Here is a 13,165-nt window from a genome sequence, read left to right on the forward strand (position 1 = left end):
AGAAATTGGTTAAACAAACGGCAAAATAGACAAAACCCAGTTAGGAAATCTGAATTGCCATAACCCCATTGCAACGTCGAACACGTTGTTAACCCTATCGAGCCAAAATATGCTTGGAATACAAGCATGCTCCTGCCGCGCGCAACCGATCCTAGCTAGCCGTGTCTGGCTGGCGTGTGAGTTGTGACGGCTACTAACGCGGCTCTTTTGAATGAATCCCCTGCCTTTTTCCCTCGCTCCCTGCCTACCTTTCCCCCAGATTTATTCCCCTCTCGAGACCTGATCACACATATGCATGCCATTGACGAATTCCTCCGTGGATCTATCTAACACACCGATCCCCTTTTCATCGTTGCCTGCAGCCTCCTGCATCTCCTCCATTCATTCTATCATCAGCTCCGATGTCATATACACGCCTGGTGGACTAACGCTACAGCAACAGGTGTCGCATGGGTTGGACTGCCCATGAAATCGCGAACGACTTTAGGGCATTCCAGTTTGAAGACCCTTTGGCTCTATTGTGGTACTAATAGTATATTACTATTGTCAAACGACGCATGCATTGACTAGCTAGCACACACATATGACTGGATTGTTGTTACAGTAGCTGATGGTCCAAGTAGCCGGCCGGGGTAAAGCAGGAGGAGTGCTAGTAGATGTTTTTTAGCTACTGTAATTAACTAACCGCCTATGCAAACACGTATACGATGTAATGAGCTCACCATTGTTAACCATACATATTTGTCAAGTTATGCTCACAGGTAAGCTTGAGGTGTTTTCTGTATGCGTGTTGCTGCAGCGATGGAAGCAGGGTCGGAAAAGGTTCAGATACTATTATACTACGAAGTAAATTAATCAATAGTTTAACTGAATATTTTACAAGCACGGCGCGTCGACCTGGGAAGGGCATGTACAATTTTTCTTGGTACTGTTGAAGTTAAGGTTCAGAGAATGTAGTATTAAAAAATTAAGAAAGGAGAGGAAAGTGGAGAAGAAAGGCTCAAAAAGATTTTTAAGAAATAAGGAAGGCACAGATTGGATGCAATTCATACATCCTCCATCATCAGCCAACTGCGTACTGCCATGTGTTGCGAACATCTACAGAATACATGCTACAGTTTCCCAGGTACAGGTTGATCATGTATGTATATGTTGTCTGTTTTGACCATATCTTCACCTAGTAGCCCTCCATGCTGCAGGCTGCCCTGTTTTCTTGTGCCACCTAACTACCTTGGAAATTTTTGTTCAGCTATGAGATGCTACCTGTGTGTATGTTGGAGGGTACTAGCATCTAGGTACCCTAGGAGAAAAGGGGAGGGGGCGAACAGTTAACAATGTGTTTCAGTTTCAAGGGTAGCTGCAGGTAACTATTTACAGTCATATATACTCAACAACTCTAACTAACTAGTATCATCATTGGATAGTGATATAAAGAAAATTCACCTACAATCCATATATACATGTGCATCCAAGTGAAGGGAATTAATGCTAGAAACTCATCTTGGGGACTAGCTGGTTGACTAGTGTTCAATTCCTTAATAGGAGCACCAATTTACTACTACCTCCGTTTCAAGGAATAAGGCGTCCTCGTTTTACGAGCTTTTTGTTTGACTAAGAATTACTTCAAATAGATAAAGATTGTTTGTATGAAATTTATATCATTAAAAAGTGCTTTTCAATACGAATCCAACGATACTAATTACATATAATATAATCAAGATTTTGTTGCTCAATTTCTATGGTCAAAGTTCGTCTTGGGATACGCGTGCGCCTTATTCCTTGAAACGGAGGTAGTATGACAATTCATCTTGGGGACTAGCTGATTGAGTAGTCTTCAATTCCATGCATCTAACTTTGTTTCAACTATAGTTAGCTCTCGCTTGCTACTGTATAGACAAGTGGCCAGGTCCACCTCCAAATTTATGCACCAAGGAGGAAGCTCCAAGCAGGAAGCTGTTGGGAATTAATGGCAAAAGCTAGCACTTTACACTGCATATTATTAGTACTAAACTACTACTATTAGTCACGCTGGTGCGAAATTGATCTCTCACGCATTGACCTTGGTTTCGCTGAATCATTGACATGATTCTTCAAATATTCAACTCCCTACAGTCCAAATTAAGGGATGAGTGCGAAGCCATCAACGGCACGTAATCAAGCACGACTCATCGGTCCCACCGTCAGCGGCCCGGGGTGAATCCGTCAATGGTAAATTTAGCAGATGGGTGCAATGTGAGCCATCACCTTTTTCTGTAAAGGTGATCCAAGTTAATCCGGCCCGATCAAGTCCACAGGATAGACTTTGTTAACCCAAAGCAGGATGGCTTAAAATAAGCATCCTTCATATGGTAGCAAGGAGAAAGGATTGGAGGATTCATTTGGTATTTTCCTGCTTGTCATTTCCCTCCAAGGTCATATTCCCCATGCATACCACGGCCCTTGCCTGTCATCAGCAACTTGACACAGTCTTAAATCTTGGCAAAAGGAAAAGAGATGTGCACCAAGCGCAAAAGTTTGGGGAAAAGGAAGTGGGAGAATAACTGGATATATATCTTTGATTAGCCACATTGGAGTCTAGCATTTGAATCCATGCACAGTAATTGACCTTATAAAGAGAGGTTGTACCTCGAAGCAAAGTACATGAGGCATGCATGCTTATATTAAGTACATTGTTAGAGTAATCAAAAGGTGATCTACATGGTCCAATTCGTGCCACAAGGGGAGGGGGATTTTTCCACCCCCAAAATCCGCAGTGATGTAACCTTGGTCACAATCTCTTCACAAATTCCGTCAAATCTTAAACATATAGATGGCGTGTATATACCGTGTCGCATGTCGGTCGTGACATGGTTTCGCCACCGCAGCATGTGTTCGGACGGCCACGATAAAAGATTTCTCACCAGACGATTCGTGACCAAGACCAAGTAATATATATCCCGTGAACGACAGATGCATGGCGATCGATGGAATGAAGAAGATATAGATCCAAGAACAAGGCCTCACAACTTTATCACCACCATCACACCACATATGCCCTGTCAATCCGTTTTCCATAACTGATAAAATCTTTTCTTGATCACCAAATGTCAGCTGCCACGAGGGCTCATGGTCGGGTGCCGGTTAGGAGAAAACACCACCCTTTCCCCCCGACAGGCTAGACGGGGATTGAACCGGACGTCAAGCCGAGCACCTATCTGTCCCTAGGCCAGGCCCCCTGCTGCTCGTATCATTGGCTAATGATGGCACCATGCATTGCATGGGAAAAGGCAATCTGCACTGAACACTGCAATTTCACTGTCCTGACAATTGACACAAAGTGACCGATGTCACAGGTCTGATTAACCAGCAAAGCATGACCCTTTTTTAACATGTGAAATGCAAGTATTTTAGTGTCCCGATAATGATGTAGATATCTTACTCGTTGCTTCAGGTTTAAGCACGATCTGTTTGACCAATGGCAGAAGCAACCACTGTTAACCTTGACAAGTTGACATGGATTCTGAATAGTTTCTGGTGAAACAGAGTTTTCTAGAACTGGAAGAGCTTAGCTAGACACGGAGACTTTCGATCGTTTTTCTTTTCATCAGTTTTTTGTCTAGTTAACTGACCAACTTTTTCCACTTCTATTTACTGCAAGAGCTCTTGCCCTTCCTTGGCTGGTGAAAGAAAAGAAGACAGAGTTTGCCCACGAACTTCTTGCAAATTTCTACTTGTATGGACATGTTGTGAGATGTCTGACGTCAGGTTCGTACACGTATTACGGTAGTAAACGAGACGCACACATCATGCACACGCACTACACACTCAGGAAATTTTCCCAGGCCACCGGAGCTCATGTACATAGCGTCCTGGCTAATTCATCTGAAGCTGGTGATGTGAAAGGCAACGTCAGACAGATGGGTAGCCATGGTTGCTAACTAGCGAAAAGGCCGGAGCTCGGCTTAGCTTAGCTGCACATGTGTCGCCATGGAAGTGAAACACATGCTGCCATGCCGGAGAGATCTCACCGGCCTGGAGATTCGCACGGCTGCCGGAGCAGGGTATTGATTGGTAGCAGTACAGTAGGAGGGAAAAAAGGCTGGGTCTTTAGAGTGACACAGTGTCAAAAATTCTGTCTTGTCGGATACAACCAAAGGGCCAGTGCCAAGACGTGACTGAATATTCTATGCAATCACAGGCTTTGTGAATCTGAACCACGACGAGTCAGGAAATTCAGGGCCTGCATTTGGGATCCCAACTAGCTGCAAGTTACTGCACACATCTTGGAGCTGATGCACCACTACTAATATGTCTAAAACCACGGGACTTATTATGGATCCGGGGGTATTATAAATCTATCCAAACTGGTTACTGCAAAGGGGAGCAATGTTTGCTCAGTCCTATACTTTGTCAGAAACTGGATAGGAGGTAAACTACCAACCTCTTGGTCTCTTGGAGCAGATAGACATATCAGATTTTGTTTAGTTTTGACCTTTTTAACTGCTTCCCGAAAAGGAGAGCAACTTTTTTCTGTATTTTACCAGAACTGGCTAGGGGGTGCAACTACCAACATCTTAGCCCCGAGGCGCCTAAATCATGACACGAAATGTGAGCAAATTCTTTCTTCGACCCAAGGTTCTATGGCAACAGTATCCTCGCCAAGGAAGGGTACGAGGAAACGCGGACGTGAAGACACCTCCGCGGTCTAGGAAAAAGGATTACAGTGCCATTGTGCCACCGCATTCGCCTCGCTATGAACTTTCAACTCCCTGAAACCACACGAGTACATTATTGTGATGGTAATGTTTGGAGCTGTCATATTTGTCAGCCCAGGAATGGCAAAAATCTGATAAACCCCAACTTCCCTAGCTGAAAAGGCACCCATCATTCACGTTATCATCTTGCAAGCTTGAAAGAAAAGCTCACAGTAAACGAGCACAGTAGAAGGCATATAACTAGTATAAATTGCAATCAGAACATATGCATGCATGCTCAAGTCAATCTCACAATCTCAGTCTCCAGCATGAACCCTAGCTAGCTAGCCCGGCTAGCCTTGCTGTCGTGTCTCAACAAGAGGCCGAGCTACCGTTCATCCATCTGCCCATGATGTGCCACACACACAATTACACAAACCCTCCTCTCTGTCCCGGGGCGCTTTTGACTTGTCACCTACGCGCACAAACCCAAGGAACAGATCATTCTGTTCTTCCGTGAAATTCCTCCATCGAGTCGACGGCGCAAGGCAACACGCAGAAGAGATCGAAAAGCGGGGGCGACGAAGTGGCGGCCGTCGCCGATTGTTTACGTGGTTTTGACTTTGGGTGCTGTTTGTTGCTTAAGATAATGCTAGCAGCGGCTAATTGTGCTGTTTGGTGGGCAATTGTGACAGGTGCTCACAGCCTTGGCTAATCAGTGGTGAAGGAAAAGCATAATGAGCCTACCCTAAAGCAGCCCCACATGAACCATGCTTGTCCTAAAATAGCTCGCATACAGATGTACCATAAATCATAAGAGATAAGATGGTAAAGGTAACAGTGTGCCATTAGTTAATGACACTGTCTGCAATGTCAAAATGTACTAGCTAGCTCTCAACAGAATGCAATAGCTCAGTGCATGATTGAGGAGGAACAAATCACACTGAAAAATAATAAAATAAAATAAAATAAAACACTGAACAATAATGCAGATTGACGCAGGTTTCCTCATAGTATGTTACTGCTCTGTATTCTTTGATGTGGTAGAAGTTATAGAATCAAGATGGATAAGCCTGTCACTAGACATGAAACTGTACTCAAATGAGCTCCAGAGAGAACAGAGAAAAGAAGTCATACATACATAACAGTTAAGGCCAGGGGACTAAGAATCTCACAATGTGCAAGTGTACAACCATAAACTCCACGGAGCAGAGCAACCTAAACAGCACACTCACCATTAATAACTTGTAATCATAAGTAAAGGGGGGAAAAGATGCAGGCTCAGTGTCAGTACTCATCTTTTTTTCAACTCATTCAGCACAAAGAAAATGGGGACTAGAGCCTTCGTGTTTCATAATGAAATTAGAAAACTATGTTGTGATGGTAACATTCAAAAATCAAATTCAAACCGATTACCAGTGGACAATAATTATCAAGGACCAAGACTGGTGGCATCACAGAAGTGACAGATACATACATATGGGCAAGACCATTTTCCATTCAACGTGAAAATCTTATTCGTGAACTATGTACAATCTGAATAAGGATATCACAGTTCAAGTTTGTTCCCTCTCTTCTCAGGACACAATTGTATGAAAAAAGGATAACTGCATCCAACTTCGAACCGTGTCTAGTACCGCGCACATCTAACATGCACCGGATGAAGGCGAGACAAAATTTATTTACATTACAACCCAACAGTTCCCATCTTGAGGAATGGACAGATGCACTATATTTCATATGGCAGTCAAATGGCAGCTGATGACTCCATGACAAAAAATCCTGCAAAACAGGAAATGGGAAAATCAGGTTTGCTGGAATCATTTAAAAACTTCCACATTTTATCAAAGGATAAGGAGAAACAAAACACAACTCACATCAAATATGTTATAAAAATTCCCGTGCCATGGAAGGCCTTCATAAAGTCTCATTTGAACTAGGATAAACCGAGATGCTGCCAAGACACCTGTAACATATATTCCGGGTTTGCCTTCCTCAAGTCAGGGAATCTTTACATGCCCCTTTGAGTGGCTAATAATTTGAGCATTTACTTCACGTTCATTGCTGCAGCCATTTTCCTCAATCTTTGAGATATTTCAGTGAACGATGGTCTGTCAGACGGTTCACCAGCCCAGCTACCTTCCATCAATGATTTCCATTCAGGATCACACCAGGAAGGGATCTGAGGACGGAGAGCATTGTTCACGATGCCCCCTACAGAATGACATGATAATTAACTTCACAGGGTGGTGTTTACCACTAGCATCAAAAGATATCTCCTATTTGCAACAACTTTGCTATATAAAATACAGCAGATGTAGGGGAAGAACATAGTATTATTTTTAACTTCACAGGGTGGTGTTAACCACAAGAATCAAAAAGACATTTTCGTCTTTGCAATAAATTTACTAAATAAAATACAGCGGATGTAGGGGAAGATCACAGTTCTTATTTTGTTTCACAGACTTCCAATTTCATACTGTCACAAGGAAAAACTGAAAGAGGATAAAGGTTCTGAAATTATAGATTCAAGAAGGTGGTTCTTAGATAGTTAAAAATGGATATTTCAACTGCAGTTACCACATCAATTGGGCACCACAATGCATGCACATGTAACACAAGCTAAGGAATTACCTACATGGTTACATCTAGTATCTTTTGCTGCATATATTTTGAATAATTTAATAATAAGTATGTACATTAATGATTGTAAAACAACCCTGGATTTACCATCTGACCATTTCCATTAATTCAGTCATCAAAGCCTTTCAAAGTTTCCCGCATAAAAGTTTTTTACAGTTGTATAAGAACATACAAAGAAAATCCAAAATAAAACTTCCAACAAGTATGTTTTCACACCGCCAGAGAAAGTTATTGTAGCTTATATATATGCACCAAAAAATATATAATTAAACAAGGAGGAAGGTATACTCAGAAATTGAAATAAAGCGATCAACATCACTTTCTATACAAAGTTCTGGGCATTACCAATTATTTCAGCAGCACGCATATCTGAGTACGGGTCGTCACCAGTAAGTAGCTCCCACATCACAATACCAAATGAGTACACATCAATCTACAGAATAAAGTTTATTAGCCTTTTGTAAGAAGATAAGAATTTATGCATTGTTTACAGAATGAATAATTTGTTAAATATAGAAGTTATTTAAAGAACAAGCAATATTACCTTCTCTGATACCATATCGCTTTTCCCACTCAAAAGCTCTGGCGCCATCCATGGTAAGGTTCCTCTAACACCACCAGACACCAAAGTATGCTGCTTCACCTTCGATAGCCCGAGATCACCAATCTGATCCAGAAATATTAAGATAGGATGACAAGGTCAGGAGCAATACGAACCCCTGCTAGTGATAAAAAATGAGTGTAGACAAGTAGAGAAGAGGCAAGCAAGGAATGGGAGCGAGTGGGCATTAAACCTTGCAGATCGGTCGCTGTGGATCCCTCATGTTTACCAGTAGGTTTTCACACTTGAGATCGAAATGTACGATATTCTTCCCATGCAAATATTCCATGCCAAATGCAGCATCCATGGCCAATATAACTCTTTTGCGGCGATCAATTGTCCTATGCAGTTCGTATATATATTAGAATTCTGATATGGGAGAAATTAGAAAGCAAACTGTTCTTTGATTAAACGAGCAGTACCGGTCTTTTTTCCTCAAGAATTGTTTCAGAGACCCATTGACCATAAACTCAGTAACAGTAGCTAAGCTTCCATCAGGACCATCGCGAACAACACCATAAAATGCAACTACATTGGGATGATGAAGTGAGCTCAGGATCTGAGCTTCTTTCCAGAAATCTGCAATCTGCAAGATCCAATAAATCAGAATTTGAGGCACTTTCCATTATAGACCACAGAAAATCTGTACATCCTTCTCCTTTTTTTTCATGTACATAAACTTTCTTTGCTTATTAGTTTATATACAACCAATGCTTTTTCCATTACTGTTGTACTTGAAAAACGAAACCTATCCACAGCAACTAATACAAAACAAGAAAGTAGTCCAGTACAATATATGTGTGAAGGTAGAGGTTACCTAGAACAAGTAAACAGAATTTTCGCTACAGTACTAGCCCTAAAGTTGAGAACTACCAAGGAAATAAAGCATACCAAGCGCTCTCTCTCGGATGGCCTTCCATCAAAGCAACTCGCTTTTATTCTTTTGATGGCAACATCACACCCTCTCCATTTACCATGAAAGACTGCCCCATAAGTACCTGAACCCAGCTCTCTGATTTCCTCCAGATCATCATTTTTTATAGTCTGCATTGTCAACACAAAATATAAATGGGACACAAGCTAAAAATTAAAAAGTAGCACATATCAAGAGATTAGCAAGATATACCTGTAGTCCTTTAGACAAAGCTTCAGCTTCAGCGGGTGTAGATTCGATCCCGGAACTTTTGTGAGGGTCGCAGCTTCCATGGACATCATTGTCCTGATTTCCCTCAGTATTCTGCAGATCAAAATGATTCGAGTGCAGAGCACTAGTTAGTTTAGTGCTTAATGTGTTTGTTCGGCACTCACTCCGATTCATATTAACTGTTGCTAATATGGATGTATCTAGACACATTTTATTTCTAGATACATCCATATTAGAGATAATTAATATGGATCGGAAGGAGTACTACTTCCGGCAGAAGTTACCTCATCAAACTTCTTTTCGTCATTGTCATCAGCACAGACAGGTGAAATAGCACGAGAAGCATCTGGCTGAACCTCTCCTGGCTTCTCGGCATCTTCCAGTGCAGCCTTTTTAACAGAGGCGACAAACTCTGGAAGGAGATTCAATCTGTCCCCCGATATATCCCCACCTTCCTGCAATGCTGTAGCCCTGCCATCATGTTCTGTAGACTTGCCCTGTTGGACTTCATGTGTAACTCCAACACTGTGGACCAAGGTACTAGGGTCAATGACAGAGTGTGAGTCAGTCACATTTCTAGCATGCCCTTCATCCTCTGGTCCTTCAAATTTCTTTGTTGTGCTAATGTCCAACATGGACACCTGATCAGTGAGGGGTACTGCAGCAACAGATACTTTACCATCAAGTGATGCCGGCATGGGTCCAGCAGATGCTCTTTCAGGAACAATTTCTATCAACGGAGCCCCAGGTTGCTGCTGGGCTGATTCTGGGGCAAAGAAAGGCTGAGCATACTGAGTAGTATTTGTATTTGGCCAAGGACCTAGAGAGGAAGAGTTTTCTCCAACAGCAGGAATATCATGTCCAACAATTCTATATGGTATGCCGCCGTTGGGTAAAGGCCATGGGTTTGGAACTCGATCATATGCAGGCACACCTGGAATCCTTGGACTAACATCACCTGTGTTTCTGACGAAGTTGGAGTTAATACTCCCACCATTTGGGATCGGCAGGTGTGGTGATTCATATGGTGAGGCTGTATGAACAGGGCTGCTTGCCCTCCTTCTGCTTGGTTGAAGTGGTGGCAAATTCTGCTGCATTTGGTAAAAGGTATCTCCACCATATGTTGAAGTATGGCTGTAATGCTGGCCTGTCGATTCTTCAAAACCCGACGTCTGGACATACGAGCCACTACTTACAACTTGTGGATTATGATATGCATCATTGATATGCTCTCCACTGCCATGATAATAGTGGGGACTTTCATGGCTTGAGCGACTGTGGGATGCTGAATGCATTTCATATACTTTGTTGGGTGCAAATGCAGAATTAGCAGAGCTGCTATCAGTGTATGGATCCATCACTCTACCATTAGCAGCCAGATTCAACCTTGGATCCTCGTACCGTTGATGACTTTGGTTGGGATGCGCATGCCAAGCTCTATCATGAGAATGTGATTCATTGTAGAACATTGGAGGGTGACCACCAGCTTGCTCTTTCACATAAACACCATTTTCCAGCCTAACATCTTGGCCTACAACATAATGCTCACCAGGACGAAAATAATCTTGACGCGGATTAGAAGGGTGAACAGAATACTCATTTGCCATGCTGGACTGGTCAAAAGTTTGCGGGACTGGCCTCCAACGGGGATCCACATAGCGAGGATCGCCCACTGAACCTTGAACCTTCTGGAATGGCGAACGGGAGTCATATACACTGTTTCCATCCAAGAAAGTGCCAGAGCGGCCCAAGTTCCCGGGGAAGCCAGCATTTTGCTGGCCCAAGTTCCCTGGGAAGCCAGCATTTTGCTGAATTACAGCACCAGGTGGAAGCCAGACCAAGTTATCCACATGTGGCGGTGACTGAGTCTCGTAGTGCCGGTATTTTGGTGAACTCCTTACAAAGTCATCAGGAATCCTCTCATCAAAATCCTCCGCTCCGACCTGAAACCTTGCAGATGATGGTGAAACAGGAAAATCCCTGGGATCATGCACTCCATACTGCTGCCCTGGAGAGACATATGCAGGGCTCCAAGGAGAGTCCATCTCCCCATACCTCTGACTCTGTGACGGGCGAGGAACATTCAGATGGTGCAAACTATCAGGAATCCCCGACTCATTGCCTCCGATGCCGAAAAGCTGCTCCACCGATACCGGAGAGGAAGGCGACCTCATGTCACCGAGGCTATTGAGCGCGTCGACGTACCTCCTCTCCGTCTCCCGATCATCTCCGCGGTAGTGCACAGCCGCCGACACAGCATCATCATCCAGGTGCTGCGAAAACAAGAAGACCCTCAGCCGGGTGAACCCCTCCCCGGCAGCGATGAGCTTGTCGTACTCCTCCATCATGTTGACCACATCATCGTCGTTGACGACCGAGACCAGCGCGTCGAGGTCCTCGTCGGGCTGCTGGTACTTGATGATGTCGGCGTCCTCGTAGAGCTCGCGCATCCGCGCGGCCAGGTCGGAGTAGGGTATGTCGCGGGGCAGCATGACGATCCGGGTGTCGCCGCCGACGTAGCGGAGGCGGCCGTCGAGCGGGCGCGGCAGGATGCTGCCCCCGAAGCTGATGAGGAACTTGGCCATGCGCGGTGCCCCGTCGGCCTCCGTGCTGGCCGCAGCGGGGACGGCGGCAGAGGGCGCCATGGGTGCAGAGGCTGTGATCAGGTTGGCTTCAGCTGGATCGGCAGCAGAGCAGCTGAGTACATCACACGAATTCCAATCCGCTACCAGCTGCGCTTGAAAGCCCCTTTTCCTGTCCACTACCAGCTCCGCTTCTTAGCTTCTTTTTCCTGCAGGTTGGATGATACAGAAAAGGATTAGAGACCGAAAAATTGGCACCTTTCATCAGACAAACAAATACATGAAGCTGGGGGACAAAATTGCCCGCAGATTTCACCGATGATAGCTGAGATCAGCCCCTACCGTCACAGAAAAGACAAAATTGCCAAGCTTAGATATTCCAAACAGAAAAGAAGAAGGAGCTGAGGGACAGATTCCAAGAATGCGTGGAGATCGCACCCTGAACCCCAAATGCTTGGCCCCCCATATCCCAATTCGAAACCTCAAAACACAAATCCCAATTGGAAACCTCAAAACAGAAACTTTACCAAGGAAGCTCCCGTGATTCCCCTCGGAGGAGAAAAATGAATGAATTTTCCCCGGGAATCTTGGCCAGAAAAAAAGAGAAGCGCGTTTGTGCCCCCCGACGCAATCGGAAAGGATAAGAACGGCCAAACGGCCTTGGGAGCGAGCGAACGAACTAAGTTCCAAAAAAGCAGGGAAAAAATTAAATCCGGAAAAACAAATCAGCAAATTGTTGTTGGAGATAGAGAGAGAGGAGTGATGGGATGGTTCTTGTGCCGTACCTGCCTCCGGTACGATCCTCGCCTCCTTCCTGGGGTGTGCTGGGTAAGCAAGCAAGCGGGCGGTGCGGGGCGGGGCAGCCGACTTGCGGCGGTGCGGTTGCGGTTGCGGCTGGGAGCGGGAAAGGCGACGGTGGGAGGGACGAAATAGAGAGGGCGAGGGATTTGCGGTGGGGAAGGAGGGGGGTTGGGGAATTCGGGCCGTGGGGGATATTCGGCTCTAGGGATCACGTCGGCACTCACGCCAGACGGGCCGGGGCCGGGGCCGGGACCATGCCCGCCGCCGCCAGTGGTCGGCGGGTCTGCCTGGTCGGCGTCGGCGTCAGGTGGGGGAGGGGGCCGTGCGCTCGCGAGGCAGCGCGGCGTAGTACGTGTGGTGGTGGGGAATGTGGTTGCGCGGCGGCGCCGGGGCAGCCGGTTCGATTCGGCTCGGGTTACTTCTTTGTTGTGCGGTGGACGCGCGGCGAGGTGGCACGTGTGGCGTCTGTTCCAGATGACGCGATCTCCGTCCCCACGCACACGAACACGCCCTGCTATTGTTTTTATATTCGTCCAGCGATCATGGTCTGCCGGGGCTCGTAGCTGCGGCCGGACTTCCGATCCGTCCGTTGCCTGCACGGCAGGGAGTGTCCACGTACTCCACGACTCACCCCCGACTGCAATGCTATCAACAAACACCCTCGTTGATCCGTAAGTAACAGCCCGTACAACCCTTAGTCAGCTCCACCCATGTTTTCTTC

The 13,165-nt window shown here is 45.3% G+C and overlaps 1 protein-coding gene across 1 annotated transcript; it reads right to left on the reverse strand.

Moving 5' to 3' along the window:
• Nucleotides 1-6,151: 6,151 nt before the first annotated feature.
• On the reverse strand, nt 6,152-11,722 carry LOC124693317. Its single transcript, XM_047226792.1, has 9 exons — nt 9,346-11,722; nt 9,044-9,154; nt 8,809-8,961; nt 8,340-8,503; nt 8,111-8,258; nt 7,861-7,983; nt 7,662-7,749; nt 6,551-6,887; nt 6,152-6,455 (listed from the first exon to the last, which is right to left on the reverse strand). Exons 1-8 carry the CDS (start codon nt 11,704-11,706, stop codon nt 6,721-6,723), a joined length of 3,315 nt encoding a protein of 1,104 aa, XP_047082748.1. The 5' UTR covers nt 11,707-11,722; the 3' UTR covers nt 6,152-6,455; nt 6,551-6,720.
• Between the last annotated feature and the right edge of the window lie 1,443 nt (nt 11,723-13,165).

Source organism: Lolium rigidum, chromosome 2 (genome assembly GCF_022539505.1).
Source record: "Lolium rigidum isolate FL_2022 chromosome 2, APGP_CSIRO_Lrig_0.1, whole genome shotgun sequence".
Taxonomy (NCBI): domain Eukaryota; kingdom Viridiplantae; phylum Streptophyta; class Magnoliopsida; order Poales; family Poaceae; genus Lolium; species Lolium rigidum.

Bases quoted from the DNA above. Each gene is read 5' to 3' on its own strand.
- LOC124693317 (XM_047226792.1), bottom strand. From the start codon at position 11,706: ATGGCGCCCTCTGCCGCCGTCCCCGCTGCGGCCAGCACGGAGGCCGAC. The intron at 9,155-9,345 runs GTAACTTCTGCC...TTTGATCTGCAG, and splicing joins ACGAAAAGAAGTTTGATGAG to AATACTGAGGGAAATCAGGA. The intron at 6,888-7,661 runs GTAATGCCCAGA...GTCATTCTGTAG, and splicing joins GCGTGCTGCTGAAATAATTG to GGGGCATCGTGAACAATGCT.